This window comes from Megalobrama amblycephala, linkage group LG7 (assembly GCF_018812025.1).
Source record: "Megalobrama amblycephala isolate DHTTF-2021 linkage group LG7, ASM1881202v1, whole genome shotgun sequence".
In the NCBI taxonomy this organism is placed as follows: Eukaryota; Metazoa; Chordata; class Actinopteri; order Cypriniformes; family Xenocyprididae; genus Megalobrama; species Megalobrama amblycephala.
The window spans coordinates 6814970-6836895 of NC_063050.1; the positions used below are offsets into that span (position 1 = coordinate 6814970).

The 21926-nt window shown below is 36.7% G+C and overlaps 1 protein-coding gene across 2 annotated transcripts in view; it reads left to right on the plus strand.

Annotated features, from left to right (window-relative positions):
• The window catches only part of LOC125271626 (junctional adhesion molecule C-like), a 75856-nt gene that overhangs the window by 5708 nt on the left and 48222 nt on the right, over positions 1 to 21926 (plus strand). Inside the window, exons 4-6 of one of the 2 annotated variants that reach the window (XM_048195741.1) lie at positions 165 to 273; positions 416 to 445; positions 2082 to 2748. The exons of the other annotated variant lie outside the window; for it this stretch is intronic. Of the exons in view, the coding sequence (XP_048051698.1) occupies positions 165 to 273; positions 416 to 445; positions 2082 to 2097 (155 nt within the window). The 3' untranslated portion in view covers positions 2098 to 2748. Of the gene's footprint in view, positions 1 to 164; positions 274 to 415; positions 446 to 2081; positions 2749 to 21926 lie in introns of those variants that run through there. 2 annotated transcript variants of the gene reach the window in all.

Here is a 21926-nt window from a genome sequence, read left to right on the forward strand (position 1 = left end):
GTCTTTTTATATGATACTGCCCCTCTTCATAAACCTTTCAGATTTATTAGTTAAATTAATATCATAAAACTGGTGATGAAAGGTGTAAATATCAATCAATTATATTGTTAAATACCGAATGGATAATCAGATGATGTTTAGTAACATTGACTGTCTCTCTTTAGCTGTTCCAGATTCAGGTTCATCTGTAGCAATATGTGTTTATGTTGTTCTGCTGATAACGGTTTCAGCCGCTGGTGTGTTGTTATTGAAAGCGTCAAGCAAAAAGGAAAAGTGAGTATTGCAAAAAGCTGATTTAACAAGAATGAGTTTTATTGTGTGAAACAAGTCTTTTATAGATGTGAAAATACAAACTTTTATTCTAATTTTAACCAAAGTAATGTGTGTTTAATCAAGATTTTTGTTGTTCAAACAGACATACGGGAAGGAGCACAATCAAGTTCAGGTGAGATACTAACTCTGAATAGTCTGGCTATCACCAGACCAAGCTCAATTTAAAATTGAACATTGGTCTGGAGAGTCTGTATGGATTTTCTGCTGCACAAGAGGCATGATCAACGAGCATTAGTCACGCAATTGGATAGTCCTTCAACCAATCAGATCAACGATCTGGGTGACGTACTTTGCAGAGCGATGCGAAAACTCCAGACAGGTTTACCATGTGTCTCAATCAGCTCCCTAGTTCAGTAGTCAGGGTACTGATCAGGGAATCAGCCACATTCACTTTCATGATATACTGATTCACGACCTAGGGAACTAGGGAGCGGATTGAGACGCAGGGTTAGTTTGTATTGGTTTGTAGCATTGATCAGCGGTTTGCAGGAGCAGCAATGGCATCGAGCGATTTTTGCAGGTTGTACAAAAAACATTAAAGTGAGTGATATTTACACCCAATCGAGCGATTTGTTTTAACTAAAGAAGTCACAGCATCGTTGAAGTAAAAGGCGACTCTGATACTGTTCTGTCAGTGTAAATGAACGCGGAAATAGCCGCCCTAAACTAGTCATTGTCATGACAACCAAAAAGAATTCCAGTCAGCTCAGGCGGCGCGAGTTCAAACAGGGAGAGACATAGAGCAAATAATAAAGGTGCGATAAGCCAGTCTGTGATTGGTTCCCGCAAAAGTAACGGAACAATAGAAATGAATGCACGGGTTTCAAGTTGCCAGGAAATCAAATGAGATACTAACACTGAATCTTTGTGCCTTTAAAAAAAAAAAAAAGGAATTTACTACAGATTCAGGTTTGTAATTGTGTGTGTGTGTGTGTGTGTGTGTGTGTGTGTGTGTGTTTTAATTCGGATATCACTACATATAGTTTGAAAATGCTGTTTTTTAAATTTAAGACACTGTGTTAAAGGTCCCGTTCTTCGTGATCCCATGTTTCAAACTTTAGTTAGTGTGTAATGTTGTTGTTAGAGTATAAATAAAATCTGTAAAATTTTAAAGCTCAAAGTTCGATGCCAAGCGAGATATTTTATTTAACAGAAGTCGCCTACATCGAACGGCCAGTTTGGACTACATCCCTCTACTTCCTTCTTTAATGACGTCACTAAAACAGTTTTTTGACTAACCTCCGCCCACAGGAATACACAAGAGTTGCGTTTGTAGAGTGTGTTTGTCGCCATGTCGTCGAAACGCTGTTATTTTCATCCCGCAGTCCAATCACCGGGTCTGATTTCGGCTCAAATTGATAGGGTAAAATTAAAGACATGTTTACAATAACACTGAGCGCGTGCATCTCCACGTTATGGTAAGAGGCGTGACCTTTAAGCTGCTGTCGAATCACAACACAGGAACCGCTGGCACAATCAGAACTCGTTACGTATTTCTGAAGGAGGGACTTCATAGAACAAGGAAGTCATCAGCCCGTTTTTATGACAGTGGAAACAGCGGTATACAGATAAGTAAATTATGTGAAAAATACTGTGTTTTTTTACACGCGAAACATGAACACATGTTATATTACACACTATAAACACAATCAAAGCTTCAAAAAACCACGAAAAACGGGACCTTTAAATATTAGGAAATTAAGTCTAACACACATTCTGCAAATCTGAAAATCAGTTTTTTCCTACAGGAGAACGGTGAAGTAGAAAATCAGTCCCCTGATCAGAATAAGACTCTACTGATGGTTCCTGATGGTAACTGAAAGAATATTTTGCTGCATAACTTTCTGAAGGTGAACCTTTGATCAATCACATTTAGATTACATTCAGATTGATTCAACTTTATTGTCATTGTGCAGAGTACAAGTACAGAACGAATGAAATGCAGTTATCATCTAACCAGAAGGTCAAATAGATAATGTATATAAATTAGTGTAAATGTATATATAAATATGTGTGTATACAATAAACATTTATGAAGGACAAGTGCAGAGAAGCAAGACACTACAATATGGACAAAATATTTGTTCTAATTTTATGCACTGGTCACTTTTGAGATTTTGATGCTAAACATGTCTTTTCATGATATATTGACATTCAAAATCCCTTCTGTAAAAACCACTAAAATTTCAGAAAACAGTAATCCAAAGCAATTGTGTTAATGTACTGTTATTAATCTAATTTGACCTAATCTAATGTGGAAAGATGTCTGTAAGTTAAATTGTTTATTCTTCTGCAGTGTTTTATTGCTTAACTTTTTTACCTGACGCACAACATACTGTTTTTTTTTCTTATTATCACTGTACTGTAATACATTTACTTTTCATAGAATAAATCAATTTTTTTTTTCAAAGCGTTTCAGTGTCATCTGAGTTTGTGAGTTTGTTGTTGTTCAAACAGGCATTAGGAGGTGCAATATTAAGTGTCCTTTGTTGGGTGTTCTAGGTTCCTTGAGTACAGAAGTGTGTATTTATAGCACAACCCTGTCCAAGTAGAGTGCTATTCTTTTAGTGATTTTCTGCTTTGGACACTCAACGAGTGATGATGTTTATATTACATTTGCCAAAATATCCAGCTTATTGTGTGTGGAACTGTAAACCAGCAAAAAGATTAAAACATGAACAATAAATGAAAAACAAAGAAGCACAGTGAATGTTGAAGTTTAATAATGAATGCTGAAAAATTCCATAGGCCTATGAAAAATCAAAAATAAAACATTTTAGTTAAGTTTCTGTTTGCTATGCTACTAGCAAACCACTACACATTCAGACATCACAATAACATTAAAAGATATGATACAAAGAGTGAAGACAAAATGGACATATCCTGTCTAAAATAACACAACATACACCATCAAACATCAACACTGTATAACTAAGAGGGAATCTATATTAGTTAGTAAAGTTAGTTGGTGTCCAGATGTTGAGATTGTTCAGCACACAGCTGTAGGTGTTTTTATCATAGTCATAGATATACATAATAAAGGCTAGATGTCTCGTCCGCGCTGCTGGCCAATGGAGGTCGACGTCCGCACCTGGCGGCCATCTTGTCACAGTCAGCTCGCTCACTCGTAACATTGTGTTTTAATGGTGCATGTATTTTTAAATAACCATAACTTGCTCAATTTTCTACCGATTTTCAAACTGTTTGGTTTGTTATAAACGTCAGAGATGTACTTATGACACTGCATACTTATGAATAATTATAACCATGGACTGCCATATGAAAATAACATTGAACAGAACAGATAGGTGCAATGAATATGCACATGCACAAGGTATTTATGTTAAATCAATATATAGGCTAAAACTCAGTGTACAGAATAGAAACATGATATATATATATATATATATATATATATATATATATATATATATATACATGGGTTTCAAAGACGTCACTTCCGCTATGCCCGCCGCCATATTTGTGACCGGTCACAGCTGCGCGCCCTGTTTAAGGGTGTGTCTCAATCAGTTCCCTAGCTCCCGAGCTTGTGAATCGTGTACACGAATTCGGGCACTGATAAGGACAGTAAAAGATGCTGGTTCACTACACATTGGGACACTTATGACTCTATTTCCGGCGACGTGACAATGTCCTCATTGTACAACATCACTACTGGTATTTATGAACAACAACAGAGCTGATATTTTCTGACATTACTTGTAATGTTATTTAAAGTACATTGTGATTAATTATTTGCTTGTTACATATACGTGCAACATTTCAGCCGTGAATAAATTATAAACGTTAGCTAGATTATGTTCATTACCTGTCTAGCGATGTATGTTTATGCTGAAATATAATAAAATAACGGTTTGTATTTTAAAAAACATCTATCGCGTATTGTTATGTGTAGTGAGTTGGCTCACGTGATTCAAGTTTCGCGCTTCAGAACTTTCGTTAAGGGAGCATAGTGAGCATCGATGCTCCCTCATTTTCACGGTGCATTGTGGGACTTTTCAGGGAACGAACGTTTCAGTGCCCTGGAAGGATTCTGCGATTGAGACAGACAGCCCTTAAAATGGCCGACTCCCTGGTCAGTGCCCTGACTACTGAACTAGGGAGCTGATTGAGACACAGGGTAAGTCTATGGTGACAGCAGCTACAACTACTAGAGGAAGGCCAACAAAACGCTCTCAGAAGGTTCACAACAAGTTTACAATATATCTGGGATATGTGGTGCTGTTAGCCGTTTCAACAGTCGTCAGAACTACAAATTTATTTGATTTATTTGAAAATATTGTGAATTCTAGTTGCTGTGTTTCGGTGTGTTGTTACAGGATGAACAAATTCACGACACCAGCTGACTACATTACTTAGTTCAAGTACATGCGTGCATGATTTTGTGCAAATATAAGTTGTAATTTTATATATATCTTGTATAAATATATATGAATTACCCTATATAGGATGTGTCCCGTTGAGTTAATTAACCTTCTAGCAAAGCGCTTCAGTTTACAGGTGTTCATTCAGCGCGCGCAGCTCAAATAATAGCCTACTGTTATCAAAATGAGATGATTTGAGAAACTATGTGTTGATGAAAATAATACTAGAACAATATAAGAGCTAGTTATTAAAAATAATGCATTCATTTTCTAAAAGAAATATTAAAGTTTTAATATTACTGTGTAGTAACGTTAAACATTTTAATGACTTAATCATTGCTATTTGAGCTGCGCACGCTGAAGCTGAAGAGAATAAAAAACCCATAAACTGAAAGTTAATTAACTCAACGGAACACATCCTATATAAAATAATCCAGATATAATAAAAATATAATAAAAATAATATTACAACTATATGCACAAAATCACGCACAGATGAACTTGAAGTAACGTCATTGAAACTCCGAAACACAGCAAATAAGCCCAAATAATTCACAACGTTATTTTACAAGTATATACGATTATAATATCATATATAAGAAGAAGACAGTCCCAATCATTATTAATGTTTTGTCTCTTTTTGAGCGCTCCAGTTTTAAGATATAGAGATGATCATCAGCTCTGTGGGTTATTTACCTCAACGAAACACATCCTTTATGAGAATAATCAGATATTTATATAATAAAATTAATAAGTTTTATCTGTACAAAAGTGGTGTGGTCCCTTCTGAATGAAGCCAATAATTCTGCCGATCTAACTACTTTAGGATCAAATAAATTTGTAGTTCTGACGACTGTTGAAACGGCTAACAGCACCACATATCCAAGATATATTATAAACTTGTTGTGAACCTTCTGAGAGTGTTTCGTTGGCCTTCCTCTGGTAGTTGTAGCTGCTGTCACCATAGACTTTAACAGGGCGCGCAGCTGTGACCGGTCACAAATATGGCGGCGATAGAATACAGTGACGTCACATGAAACCCATGTATACACACACTTTTATAATATGAATATTACTATTATAATAAAATAATTTGAATTATTACTATTTATTTTAACTTCTTCAGGGTTGGGCCATTTACTAGGCTGCACATCTGGCATCTTCTCCTATAAAGCCAGCAATTTCCTGTATCATAATGTAAGATGTTTTTAACAAACCAAACCGATTGGAAATCATGTGCAACTTAAGTTATATTGAAAAGAAAGAGCAATTCTGCCTCTCCCACTGATGTAAAATTGCTGGGTAGCAACTAAACTGTAACTACTAGGTCTCACTCAAAGCTTCTTGTTATTAGCCAGCTAATAACTACAACCACATCCAGAAAGATTGTAATTTAGACAAAAGATTAGTTGTCATAAAATCGTTACTGGTGTCAGTAAAACCTATATAATTGAACAGCTCGATTGTGGTCTCAGCCTTGATAACTTGCGCAAGTAGCTGTGATACACAACTATGCTGCAAGATTAAGTCGTTTTTTGAAAAGAAAAGCTGCAATTTCAACATGTTCAAGCATCCAGAATTATAGCCATGTTAATAGCGTTTGTAAGAAATTAAACCATTTGTAAATCCGTCAAGATTTCAGCGAGATAAGAGTATTTGTGTTTGTGCAGATCACTCACCTTACATCAGGTACCACAGAGCCCACCAGAAAGCTTGCCTGTGACAAGATGGCCGCCGGTGATGACATTAGAGACTCCGCCGTAAGACATCTAGCCTTTATTATGTATATCTATGGTTTTTATCTCCAGAGGTAGAGAGAGACTGATGCTGAGATCAGACACACTGATGCTGGACAATAAACTGTTTCCTTTGTACCAGGAGAGAGTCACATGACTCACATTCACAGCATAACACATATGGATGCTATGTTAGGCGTTGTATTCCTATAGATAGACGTAAGTCACCTGGGAGTCAGCTGATGCGAGCTTGACTGACATGACCTGGCAGAACTGACGTTAACACTGGATGTATTTGCTTTATAGGCCAAACCTGAGAAAATGATACCATATTGTAAAGAATGGTAACATTTTTAATTGCGAAGCTTTGCCAACAGAATGAATGCCTATAAACAAAGACTGCATTCATTTTATAGTTAAATGGTGAATGTAGAAAACGCAATTGTTGTAGCAGAGTTTCAGTGTTGTTTATGTCAGAATGGCAGCTCGTTATTGGTTAGTGTTAAGGTTTAACTGTTTACCATATTTTTTTAAAAATGGAAACGGTGGTGCGTTCTGTTCTGTTCTGATGACTGCAAGAGTTGCAAGTATGGCAGCTGAGAAGGCCATTCTTTGTGTTCTTTTTGAAGAATTGATATGCTATATTTTTACTATAAAACTCTTACAACAAACATGTCTTCTAATGTCTTCAATTGTTGCGTATACCGAGCTGCAGCGGACACATTTGTAAACGACTTTACTTGGACCAATTGTACAAGCTGTCTCTTTAATACCGCGTGGTTTATATACATGTTGCTGCTGATTGGGCTGACATTTTTGACACACCCACCAAAGAAGAGAAAACGTATCCTTGCACACCATTTCCAGGGAACACGTTGTTCAACCCGGAAACCGTAGCAAAATGTTGTGCACTGGTTTGCGCATCTTCTTTTTCACTAGCCTCAGTGAGCAATCCTCTGAAAAATGGCCCTCTGGAAAATTTCACTGTTTGTGGAGTCACCATCTGCCTCATGGTGGGCATCACCAGCCCCACTCCAGACCCAGAGCTCATCCTGCTACATGGTATTGATGCTTGAGTATGAGGGAATGGATGAATACTCCACCCACACTCCCACTACTGAGGGTGAGATGCTCATATTTTGGAAGAGGATATTTGTATGTATCTCCCATCCCCAATTGTCCCAGCCAGCTCAAAGTCTCCTGCAGATCTCTGGAAATTATCATGTATTGGAAAAGAATATTTGCATGTATCGCCCATCCCCGCTTGTCCCATCTATCTCAAAGTCTCCTGTGCCTCTGCTGATTTCGCCCATCTTAAAATCTCATGTGTCTCCAGAGTTCCTGCCCAGCCCAACAGCCCCACCTCCAATGGCTCAATTTAGAGGTCTGCGCGGGACTGTTTTTTTTGTCCCGCTCCCGCAATGGTTCCATTCCACACGAACCCGCTCCCGCCTAAAATTCACTCCGTGTTCACCTGCTATCCGCATATAGTGATTTTCTTCCCGACCCGATGGGTCCCGCTAAAGATCGTTTTCAGAATCTCGCGTTTAAACTTCCCCTAAAGAAAGAGAGTGATTGGGGATGACAAATATAAAATGTTGCATATACAAGATTTGTTATTTGTCTATAATGCTGTCAACACCATCAACGCAAGAACAGAATGACGCTGACTGGCGACCGTTTCAGAACGTCTCTCCTCCAAAATCCGATCACAAATGTTGAATGTTCTCTGAAGGTGCACTCACGCAGACCTCTAATGCAAAGAACATATCTTGCCAGGTTTTTGAACGCCACCACTGCAGAAAGTTTTGTTCACTTCAAGTTCAAGCACAGATGCGCGGATGTCAATACATCTCGGGAGCGACCGGGTTATTGTCAGACCGCCCGCTCCCGCCTAATGCACTCTATAGTTACCGACCGCAATCCGCCTTTCATTCAAAATTTAATCCCATGCAGCAAGAAATCTTATCGGGTCCCGCGGTTCCCGCGGGAGAGCCGTGGGAATGCAGACCTCTAGCTCAATTCAGCCCCTCGACTTCTCCTCTAACTCCACTCTGTGTGGATCTCCCATTGGTTGTTTTTAGCTATAGTTAGCACAGTAACCAGCCCCACTCCCCAGATTTATCTATATTTCTCTTAATTCTCTCGTTTTCCCGCTTATCTGCCTGTTCCTGTCATCAGCAGACACTGTTCCTCTTCTTCATCATCAAGTTGTTCATTAAGCTCCTCAGAATTATCAGCAGCTATTGCATTCTCAGGAGCAAATTACCCTCCTCCATCCCCAGCTCCTCCTCTCTTCAGTCAGGATTGGCCTTATGATTCCCCTGAATCAGACTAATTCTTGAAATACGTGTACATGTTAAATTATGACATTAATGATATCTGCATATGTTGTGTTTACCCTAAGGGGGTTATTGCTGCTCACCCTGCTCTTATCCATGCATGGATGTGCAGGGAGTTCTTGCCCGAAACAGAAACATACCACCAATACAAACTCTATGCATTATCAATCATATTTGACGATAGTGGTCTTGACAGAACTGCTTTTTTCTGTTTTCTGCTTCTGCTGAATTGTAGAGCTAATTGAATAAATTATACGGCTATATATTATATGGTGTGGATGTGTTGGTATGAATGTCAGAGTGTGGTTTAAATCTGTGTACTAAAACATTGTGTGCGTGTATGTAATTGTGACGAGTCAGAAGAGTATTGATCCATTTGCAGTTTATTGAAGTAATCAGACAATAACATAAACCAGGTACCAGGCAGAGGGTCGAGGCGGGCGGCAGACAGGGATAATCAGTAAACAGGCAGGGGTCGAGACAGGCAGCAAGAATCATAATCCAAAGTACAGTCCAAGTCAGCAACAAAACAACAATGCGGGTATAAACGCTCAGAAATGACAACCGGGGCTAATCAAGACTTCGCAAAGGGAATGAGCAAGAGAGCAGTTTATATAGAGAGTGTGAGTGAGGATGATTGGCTGCAGGTGCACAGGCAATCAGTCCCAGTGAAGTCCAATGTAAACTAAAACTCAGGTGACGGCTCCCTCTGGCGGTTCGGGAGATCTGGCACAGGTGACTCGATTGTGACAGTAATATTTGAGAGAAATTATAGGCTACTGTACTGTAAATAACTAACCCCAGCGCTGTGTACCACTGGAGCTTTGCTGGCATCTACTGGAAAAAGTGTAGTACTGGGCCCAAATGAAATCCTGAAAGAAATATAAACCTCAAATTTAGAATACAATTTGTTTAGATTTATGGCTTTGCTTTTCTAGCAGTTTTTTAATTATTATTATTATTATTATTATTATTTCAACATGTTTTATAAAATACATATTTTATAAAACAAAAATTGGTAATAAATAATTTTAAGCTTTTCAATTTCAGTGCAATATGCAATCAATTCTGTTTATTTCTGTACATAAATTAATATAATTCTTCTGCCTATTACCCTATGCTGTAGCATATCAAATATAATATCCATTATATAACAGTACACCTGCCGAAATGATGCTGCCCTCTTCTGCTCACAGTACAGGTTCACAAGCACGTCACATTTATGCTGGTGATATCTGATTATGGGGATGTTCGCTGAGAAGACTGTGACTCTAGACACAAAGTCAAGAGGTTTCCAGTGAGCAGTATTATTTCTGCAGTATTAATGTTTACCTGCCAACATTACATTGCCCTCTGCAGCTCCACTGAGAATTTTCTGGCTGTGAAGTGTGTTTAATGAGAAGATTGAGTCTAAATATATTTTATATATATATATATATATATATATATATATATATATATATATATATATATATATATATATATATATATATATATAGTAAAATAGTATTAAAATTCAAAATAATATAATATTTTACAGTATTTCAGATGTAATTAATTCCCGTGATATAAGCTGAATTTTCAGCATCATTGCTCCAGTCTTCAGTGTCACATGATCCTTCAGAAATCTAATAGGCTGATTTGCTCAAGAATCATTTCTGATTATCAATGCTGAAAACACTTGTGCTGCTTCATATTATTGTGGAAACTGTAATACATTTGTCTTCCATGGTTCTTTGAATAGAAATAGAAATTTGAAAGAATTTTAATGTAAAAACTGTCACTTATGATCAATTTAATGTATGAAATTTACATTTCACAAGAAATATCTATTGTCAGCAATTAAATCTTAATTTAAGTTAATTATTAAATTATTGGCTGACAGTTGCCAAAGACCCATTACTCAACACTTATTAAAGCTAACTTTACTTCGCTGTGTTCTGTTATTTTACTTGTATTGCATAAACGCCAACACATGGATACTGTTATTTACAGCCAAATAATCTATTACAAGATCTGTTGTTTATCAAAAAATAATAATACTTGAATGTTTGATGCTGTCATGGTGTAACTTGGGTGGAAAAGAGTCGCTCACATCTGACTGCTACTGCAAAACCTTCTGAGGCCCCGCCCAATCATCTGTTTATGTTTTTTTTTTTTTTTCAGTTTAGGAAGTATTGGACGGAAACTGCTTTTTTGTTTTGCATAGAAAAAAAAGATTATTTTGGCGATGCGCCTCTTCATTTTCGTCCCAGTGTGGACTTTTCAGCTTGGTAAGTTATGTAGCCCAGGGGTTCCCAAACACATTTCTGGAGCCTCCCCAACTTTGCATATTTTACATGTCTCCTTTGTCTGGGCACACCCATTTCAGGTCTTGTAGTCTCGACTAATGAACTGATGATCTGAATCTTGATTAAGGAGACATGGAAAACGTAGTGTTGGAGAGGCTCCAGGAATGTGTTTGGGAACTCCTGGTGTAGCCTATTTGTTTATGGTGAACGATAAAACAAACAGCGAATGTGACCCAGTTTCATTATTTTAATAGCCTACTAGCTCTTATCACTAACACTCTACAGACCTTAATTTATTATTTCTTAATGTTGTAAATGTTTTAAGACGCTGGGAATTTGTGACGAAACTTTGGGCTATTGTTCTGATGTTAGTTTCGCTTTCGATTTCCTATTATAAAAACACGACGATTCCCGTTACGATTTTCATTTCGCCGTTCCTTAAAAGCCATAAAACTTAACGTCTATCAGTCAAATCATGTAGCCTAACTATTTCGTAAGTTAGGCCTTATTTTGGAATGCTGTAAGCTGTTTTATGTGAATGGTGAATGTGCGAGACTTCCTCTTCTTTAGATGCATGAATCACAAAGTGCAGTAAACGGTAACATTATTTGCGCTACAAACCAGTGTGTTAATAATTAAGACAATGCCTTAAATAATATGATAAACAACCACATTTTGCAATATCAAGCCGCAAAACGAGCTATTTTGTACAGTTAAAAATAGCTGGAAGCGGATGAAACCGGAAGGCAGACACATATGGCCGCGTCCACTCATTCAGGATAAATACGTTGTTGTTGTTGTTATATTAAAATTTCAAAACGATAGAATTCAACTGCAAGTTCTTGACACATTTTGTAAGTATACATTGAAACAACAATTTAAATAAAAAAAACAAACAAACAAAAATGAAGTTAAAAATGAAATAGCATCACAAACATGTTAAATTCATTTAGCAAAGATACAGTAGGCTAGGCTACTTTGGGCTTGTAGTTTTTTTTTTTTTTTTTTTTTTTTTTGAAAATGAGGCTGTTTGAAAATGAGTGAAATTGGGTTTTGAGTTATTACATTTAGTGTGATGAATATAAAAATGTCCTAATGTCAAAAACAAATCGATCATATTTTTCTTTTGGAAAAGTCACATTAATTTGAATGAAATAACAAATTTATAGGTTGCAGTTCATTTTAACACTTAGAAATTCAAAGAAAGATGAATGAGCACATTCAAAAAATAAATGCACAAGAGACTCTTTTTCACAATTACAGTCCTGGGCTGCGTTTCCCAAAAGCATCGTAAGCCTAAGTTGATCGTAGATCCATTGGTTTTCTACCCTGTATGGCCCACAGTCAGAAAAATCCTTCAGGTCCAGCTCATTCTTTGGTTTTGCAGCATCTTCTGCATATTTTAACCCTCCCCTTTTGCTACACAATAGCGAAGAATTAAAGCATATTTTGTTTTAATCATAAATGGTACGTTTTATTTAATAGTTTTTATTTTGTAAGTTATTTCGTTGTCAAAAAAAAAAACATAAAAAAATGTAAAATTCATAAACGCTTTATTGTCTAAAAGAATAGAAAAGTGTCATTGACAGGCTCACACAAAACAAACATATATTACATAAAAAAAGTAAAAATTTGCAAAATAAACATTTTCACTGTGCTTGTTGTAGCCTATATTTCCTACTTTCTTAGAAATTATTTATAATGAACTGTTGATTTCTTCTGCAGTTGCATCGAGTGTTCACACAGACAGGGTGTCAGTGTACGTGATGGAGGGAGATTCAGCTACTCTAAACACTGGTGTTCAAACAAACCAACAAGAAAAGATTAAATGGTTTTTTAACAACATTCGCATCGCTCAGATCAGTGGAGATCCCAGTAAGATCTGTACAGATGTTCAGTGTAATGAAGGTACTGAGAGATTCAGAGACAGACTGAAGCTGGATCATCAGACTGGATCTCTGACCATCACAAACATCACAGACACAGATTCTGGAGAATATAAACTACAGATCATCAGCAGCAACAGCAGCAGTGACAAGATCTTTAGTGTCACTGTCCATGGTGAGTCATTTAATAAGTGTTTAAAGACCATGTTTGCATGCTTAATCACAATGTGTTCATATTATAGCAGCAACGTTTGGTTTCCGTTTCTGGAAACTTTAGATTGTATCCCCTTGATTTCCCATGTTTCATTCCTGTTTCTTTTGTTCTAGTTTCCAGTTTGTTGTCATTGTCTTCTGCGTGTGACTTTAGTTTGTTATTTTCTTGTGTATTAATGTCATCATTTCCTTTTGGTTCAGAGTCCAGTATTGTTGTCCAAAGCTGTTCTCCTCTTTGTGTCATTGCTATTATCTTTGTTTATCTTGTACAGTGTTGGGTAAGTTACTTCAAAAAAGTAATTAATTACTAATTACATCATCAATGTTGTACTTAAAAGCCTTTTCTAATTACTCTGACTGAAAAGTAATTTAATTACGCAATAAGTAATTCAAATCATTACTTCTTAAAATCCCTATAAACCTTAACCTCATCCGGTTAGTGAGGTCTGAACGCGCTTTGACAACGGAAGTGATCTCTCGCACTCATTGAAGTATAAGCGCGAGAGATCACTTCCATCATCAGAACGCGTTTTCAGACCTCACCAACCGGATGCGCAAGGCAGTTGGACATAGTGGTGTATTAGAGGTAAAAAATAATATAAATACTCACTTTTACCTTTAGACGACAAATTTAGATTTTTTATACAGAACTGTTGAACTAATTTACAGTATGCAATGCAAGTACATTATAAGTAACTGTAATTAAGTTACCTAAAAATGAACAGTAATTTTATATAATTTTACTTTTATATAATGCATTATTATCATTATAATAATGCATCTTATGCATAGTAATGTTATATTATATTTTAAAATTAGTTTAGCAGCAAAGTATGTTCTTTATGGAGGAATTTTCCTCATGTGTGGCTCAATAACTAATTTTGAATCCAGCAAAAGTAAAATTCTCTTATTACCCTAAGTTAATATCTCATTCTGGTCATTTGTATGCAAACATTTCTTTCAAATTAGTTGTTTCTTGTTTTCTGTAACAGCACAAAAAGCAGATGTTTCTTTGTGTTTCAGATGATCCTGATGCAGAGACGGATAAAATAGTGTCAGTGAAGGAGGGAGAATCTGTCACTTTAGATCCTGGTGTAATAAAAAACCCAAATGATTTGATGAGGTGGTATTTTAATGACACTCGTATAGCTAAAAAATTGCCAGAGATCCCTCTACAGGTGATGAGTTTGAAGATGCTGATGGGAGATTCAGAAACAGGCTGAAGGTGAATCATTCGTCTGGTTCTCTGACCATCACAAACACCAGAACCACAGACTCTGGACTTTATCATCTTGAGATCTTCGCCAACAGCAGCAGCATCCGCCGGCGTCAGCACAGCATCAGCATTATCAGTGAAAAGAGCATTAGTGGGACTGCCACTAGTGAGTATCACTTCAGATATTATCTGTTCACTCAATATATATCTGCAGGTAGAAATGTGTAAATATCAGTCAAATATCTGAAAAATCAACTCTCAGTCTGTAGTAATAAAGACTGTATTTTTTTTTATTACAGATGAGATTGTGTATTTTTTTGCTATAGCAGGATTAAGTGTTTGTGTTCTGCTAGTGTAACAGGTAAGAATTTCTGGTTGCGTTTTCTCTGTGTGTGTATGTGTGATGTGGTGTCATTTAGTCATCATTACAAAAACACTAGTATACTTTGACGTAAGACAGTACTGACCTTTTAAAGCTGCTGTCCGCAGTTTTTCCTCTTTGTCGCCATCTCTGTTTGAAACATGTGATTGCAGTCATATGCGGAACAGTTATCTGTACGTGCGTTGTGCCTCGGCACAGCTGGTCAGCGCGGATGAATCTAATGCTTGCTGTCAGTCACCGCACCGGTGTGAATACTGAACTTCAGAATCACAGATTCTACATCTTGAAAGTATGACCAATATAAGAATTTTCACGGGTAAATATCATCTGAACAAGTAAGTAACATTTCTGCCACTTTTGTTTTGACCAACTGAGGAAAAAAGCATTAGGCCTACAATAAATCACGCTGCCAATGATGATTAAATCTAACGATTGCTTAGCTCGGATCATGCCAAACCGTGCAAATTATTATTACTGTTATATTTTTCTCAAATTGTTATTGTTAACAACATCAGCACTGCGTGACTGTGTATTTAGTGTGTATTAGCGTTACCTGTAGATTTCAATTTCTTTTGCTTTTTGTCTACGGCTGAATCTCAGTTGTCACTGATGATTGTCATTTGGACCTTTCTGGATTACAATCCACCATCAAAATGATAAGTTTAATTATTTCAGCTGCTGTGAGAAAAGGCTATAAATGTGCCGCTACCGGCAGCTGATATATAACTGACTAGCCTCTCGACGGGACTCCTTCCTTTGTTTATGGACGTGACGTAATGACACACAGAGGAACTGCTGCATGCTTGAATTTCCCGCGGAAATCCGCCATGTCGCTCTTATTATAAAACATTATTACAAGCGTACTGTTCTGAATCGAGACAAGATAATTAGATCGTTTTGAACACTGGCTGGTTATGTACTTGTTCAAAAGTTGATTTTCGATAATTTTTAACCAAAAAAAGTTGTGGACTGCAGCTTTAAATATACAAGTTGTGTAGGAGAGATGACTGGATTTTTAACTGCAAAATTAGATACTTCGCGTTTAAAATCAATTGGAAAGTCACATGGTGCAAGCAGTAGCGCTCAATTCTGATTTAATGCTCTCCAATTTTTTGTATGGCTTTTCACATTATCATTTTTAAATGTGGCAAATATCAGATTCCAATGTGTGCAAACATCACGCATTAATTTCAAGCATGCCACACGAGTCCTGAAAAGTGAAGCCAAAGCATCTTGATCGCCCCCAGGTGGCTGGAAGCAGAATAGGTCATAAACCCCGCCCTGTCCATGTATTCCAGTGGGATGTGAGACAAACTAAACTATTAAATTACACTTCAAATATTTTTTTGCAAAGACAATTTCTGTCATTTTAGGCAGTTTTTATCACGTTGGTGTTGGTTCAAATGTTCATTCTTTAAATAAGTTTGTTTTTAGTTTGTTATTTGATGCTATAAAAATGGGGGTGAGACGTCATGATTGACAGCTGAGATTGACAGCTTGTCTGAGTTAAGTAGCCACTGAGGCGTCAACAGACTTTTTTCTGGATCTTTGCAAGGTGACTGAAGCTTTAACTTTAATTTCTACATTTCCATAACTGTTTATTTCACACTAAAATAATGAGTTGTTCTGAATTTGGGCGGGACCTCAATATCGCGGCTCCACTTCGCGCTCACTGTGCAGACTCGGGTTCCAAGTTCACTTAGCTTGTATAGAGTACCTCAGGGATGACGTGTTTTTGTAGGCCAACCCGGAAGTTAGCGGCGCACGGGTTCCCTCGATTGAAAGCCTATGCATTTTTCCCATAGACTTTTGGAAAATCGCAGAAAATAAGCTCTGTGTTTAACAAAGGGTTATGACACTTACACGTTTTGTCTATCAAGATAATCTTTACAAGTTAACACAACATTTATAGATTTTGAAGCCTAAATAAAGTCGTCAGATATAAAAGGTAACAGTAGGCCATAAACGGACTACAGCACACCATGGTCGCGGATCAACGTCGTCACCACCAAGCTTCCTCAAACTTTATTTAAAAAACAACTCTATTTAAAAACATGCTCGCTGATTATGTGCGCTGTGTATGAATACTTATCCACTTTTTCATGAGAAATGCTGTCCAAATGTCCCATTTTTAATGATGACGTCTAAAGTCCCCACCAAAGGAAGTAGTCCCTTTTAGCAATTTGTTAGCAACAGACGATTTTAAAGGTGCCCTCGAATGAAAAATTGAATTTATCTTGGCATAGTTGAATAACAAGAGTTCAGTACATGGAAATGACATACAGTGAGTCTCAAAATCCATTGTTTCCTCCTTCTTATATAAATCTCATTTGTTTAAAAGACCTCCGAAGAACAGGCGAATCTCAACATAACACCGACTGTTACGTAACAGTCGGGATCATTAATATGTACGCCCCCAATATTTGCATATGCCAGCCCATGATCGAGGCATTAGACAAGGGCAGCCAGTATTAACGTCTGGATCTGTGCACAGCTGAATCATCAGACTAGGTAAGCAAGCAAGAACAATAGTGAAAAATGACAGATGGAGCAATAATAACTGACATGATCATTGATATCATGATATTTTTTACAAATTTGATATTTGTAAATTGTCTTTCTAAATGTTTCGTTAGCATGTTGTTAATGTACTGTTAAATGTGGTTAAAGTTACCATTGTTTATTACTGTATTCACGGAGACAAGAGCCGTTGCTATTTTCATTTTTAAACACTTGCAGTCTGTATAATGCATAAGCACAACTTCATTCTTTATAAATCTCTCCAACAGTGTAGCATTAGCCGTTAGCCACGGAGCACAGCCTCAAATTCATTCAGAATCAAATGTAAACAATATAACAGTATACAATACTCAGATAATCCGACGCATACATGCTGCATGCATGACGAACACTTTGTAAAGATCCATTTGAGGGTTATATTAGCTGTGTAAACTTTGTTTATGCACTGTTCAAGGCAAGCGCGAGCTCCGTGGGCGTGGAGCACGAGAATTAAAGGGCCAGTAGCCCTGAATCGGCTCATTTATAATGATGTCCCAAAATAGGCAGTTAAAAAAATTAATTAAAAAAAATCTATGGGGTATTTTGAGCTGAAACTTCACAGACACATTCAGGGGACACCTTAGACTTATATTACATCTTTTTAAAAAAAGTTCTAGGGCACTCTTTAAGACACAGTAAAAGTTTAAAAAATCACAAGCGGGTTATAACTGGTGTGTTTTATGTCATAGATCAAAACATGAAAGTATTTAGAGGCTTTGTTAACCACAGACCTTATTTCAAGCGATTTAGCAAAAACCCATTCAAAAAACCCATAGACTTTACGGCGTTGGAACCGGAAGTCCTAAAATGCTAACTCGCTTCCAGGTTTTGCCTACAAAAATGCGTCATCCCTGAGGCACTCTATAGAGCTGTCACAGTAATACACCATAAAACAACACCACACTTCCTCTCCCCTGGCTGTCATGTTCACCGAGTGACCAAAGAACTTTCTGTAGTCTATGTAAAATCTTTGAAGTGAATCCCATCAGCATGGAATTATGACGAACGCTGGCCTAGAGTGACATAAAAGTCACATGAATTCTGATATGACCATTCAGACTGCGGTCGCGTTGCAAAATGTCTGACCTGAATCGTATTTAGAACCACATGGACGGCTATGTTCAAATTGTCACTTCAAATCCGTTTTTTGTGCATATCAGACTGAAATCTGATGAGATTTAGCATGTGTGAGCAGCAAAAAAAAAAAAAAAAAAAAAACGCATTTAATGCGTTTTTTACACATACGTTTCAAGTTGCATTCATATGTGGTTTGAAATCCTATTCAAATAGGATTTCTGGTTTCAGTCTGACTGCTCTGATTGGATTTCACATGGTTTATGTGACTTTCTCACGCCATGCAAAATGTAAACGTCAGATGTTAGGAAACATGCTGAAAGACGCTGCAGAAACAAGGTTCTGTTGTTGCAAAGTGTCAGATGAGCATAAAATGACATCGGAGAAAATGAACGGAGACCAGCAGCGGAGACAATAGCATGAAGTAAAGGCACACATACCAGCCTCATATGTCTCTGCAGTCAAAAATTTTAGATCAGATACACAGATACAGGTCAGATACACAAAAAATTGGAGACTGACAGTCTGAATATAGCCAAGGTGGCCAAAAACAGAAATGAAATGATGAGATTCCATATGGTTTGTACTGTTCACACCGTCATGAAACTAAACGAGTCACATATGAGCAAAACAATTTGGAATCCACATTTTCGATTTGGAACACATTTTCCTCCAGTGTGAATGTAGTCTTTGTGAATGTGTGTAACTGAAATGTCATGTTCATTTCTTTTAACTTTTGTGAATGTTTTCTTTCAGGATAGTGTTGTAGAAAACTTGCCTGTACAAAAGATGTCCTCTATGAAGAAAACATCTTATAATTTACAGTAAAAAGCCATGAAGTGATTTTCACAGAATTCCCAGTGACACAGTCAACTAGGGATTGCATTATATCCTACAACACATGGACAAAACAAGGACTTGTGTGAGGAACCTGTTTGTGGGCTTCATTTCGGCCTTTAAGTGGTTGGTTCACCCCTAAATAAAAATTCTGTCATCATTTACCCTCATGTCATTCCAAACCTATAAGACTTGCGTTCATCCTTGCCGTTTATCTTTGGAACACAAATTAAGATCTTTTTGATGACTGAATGCTGTTCAATTTCCTTTGCAACTGAAACTTTGATGCTTCAAAATGTTCATAAAGAGATCGTAAAACTAATCCATATGAATTCAGGGGTTTAGTCCAAATTTGCCTGAAGAGGCTTGATTGCTTGTTATGATGAAAAGATTTAATTTTTGATTTACCATAAGCTCAACCAAACCAGAATAAAAGCTAGTAGCTTCTGTTACCAAAACAAATTCATTTTATGTGTTAACATACATGGCAAAAAAAAGGGGTTTTCTTATTCTGATATGTTCGTGTCATGTATGTTACATGCTGTTGTTTTGTGTTTGTGTGTATGGCACTGTGTGCACCTTCTGCAAGTATTTTGATCAACTCATAGAAAAGCTATAATCTTGATGCACTTTGATTGGAATTGGAACTGTTTGCATTTTTTCCAAACTGTTTGCATTTTATTTTATTTTATACGTATTATCTTTTTATTCTTTTAATTCCTTTTCCTGTTTTTATTTAATTTTTAATGTATTTTATATCTTTTATGTATCATCTTGTTATTTCTGACTTTTAATGCATTTTAAATATTGCTGTCTTGTTGAAAGAGCTGGGAGAATTAGGAAGAAAGCATTTGTGACAACTATATGTAAGGACTGAAGGTCAGTAATGCACTATGTGCATACTCTGTTCTAGTTAAAGGATTAGTCCACTTTTAAATAAACTTTTCCTGATAATTTACTCTCCCCCATGTCATCCAAGATGTTCATGTCTTTCTTTCTTCAGTCGAAAAGAAATTAAAGTTTTTGATGAAAACATTCCAGGATTATTCTCCTGATAGTGGACTTCAATGGCCTCCAAACGGTTGAAGGTCAAAATTAGTTTCACTGCAGCTTCAAATTGTTCAACATGATCCCAGATGAGAAATAAGGGTCTTATCTAGTGAAACCATCGCTCATTTTCTGAAAAAAAAAATTAAAATTATATAAGTTTTAACCTTAAATGCTCATCTTGAACTAGCTCTCTTCCTCTATTTGATTTCCAGCAGTGTAGACGCTGCTAAGCGTATTACTGCCCTCCACAGGTCAAAGTTTGAACTAATTGTTATATACTATTGAACTAGCATATTGCATATAAAAATTAATTCAAACTTTGAACTAAAGAGAGCTTCAAGATGAGCATTTCTGGTAAAAACTTATATAATTTTCAATTTCTTTCAGAAAATGAGCGATGGTTTCACTAGATAAGACCCTTATTTCTCATCTGGGATCATGTTGAACAATTTGAAGCTGCAGTGAAACTAATTTTGACCTTCAACCGTTTGGAGGCCATTGAAGTCCACTATCAGGAGAATAATCCTGGAATGTTTTCATCAAAAACTTTAATTTCTTTTCGACTGAAGAAAGAAAGACATGAACATCTTGGATGACATGGGGGTGAGTAAATTATCAGGAAAAGTTTATTTAAAAGTGGACTAATCCTTTAAGTCCTTCGAGGGAAAACCTATTGTCTATTTTATAACATTTGAACTTGGCAGGGGAACATAGGTCAGTAATTTTTATTAGGTTAAAATTTGGTAAATTTGGATAAGGGGACAAACCATGGGGAAATTTGAGCTGTGGTGCATGGTTAAGATATCTCTGGATTACAGTCAGGACACTTTCCAAAGGGGGAAATTTCCAAAGGGGAAATTTATACTGCGTTGCGTAGATAAGATACCTCCGGAAGTGGGATTAGGGCTGTGTGGTGCAGTTTGAGGTGTCTTGGCAAAAGGGGAGATTGAAACTGTTTATCAGTTTGAAGTGCCTTAACAGGTAGCAGTCCTGTCATGTGAGGAAGATCCATTCTGATCCGCTCTGATGGATAGATCCGTTTAGATCCACTCTGACGGACAACAACAACAACAACAACAACAAACTCCTTAAGACTTCCTAGCTCTTCCATCCAGATAGCAAAATTCTCTGTTTTTACTGTTATTTCTATTCCTTATGTTCTATTTTTATTCTTCTTCTTTATGTAAACCACTTTGAATTACCATGGTGTATGAAATGTGCTATACAAATAAAATTGCCTTGCCTTGATTCATGTTTCTTTCTTTTTACCCCTGTATCATTATTTGTTAAATGTACAAAAAAGATGTTAGCAGTAGCATGTCTAATTGATGTACCTCATATTAATAACTTGTGTACTCTGTAGCATTTTGCTTTTTGTTAACATACTTTATTGTTCTTTATTTCTGTTTAATTGTAGCCTTAGTATTGTCTCACAGTCTTTATCAATGATGAATGATGTAATTAACACAGCAAACTAAACACTCTTATGTTGGAAAAACAGTTCAGTATTCACTGCATAATGAAGCTTTTCAGTTTTCTGCTGCATATGATTGAAATCATCTGCAGCAGACTCTAAAGCTTAGCTCATTTATATCACTTTCTTCCTTTAAAAATTCAGTTCA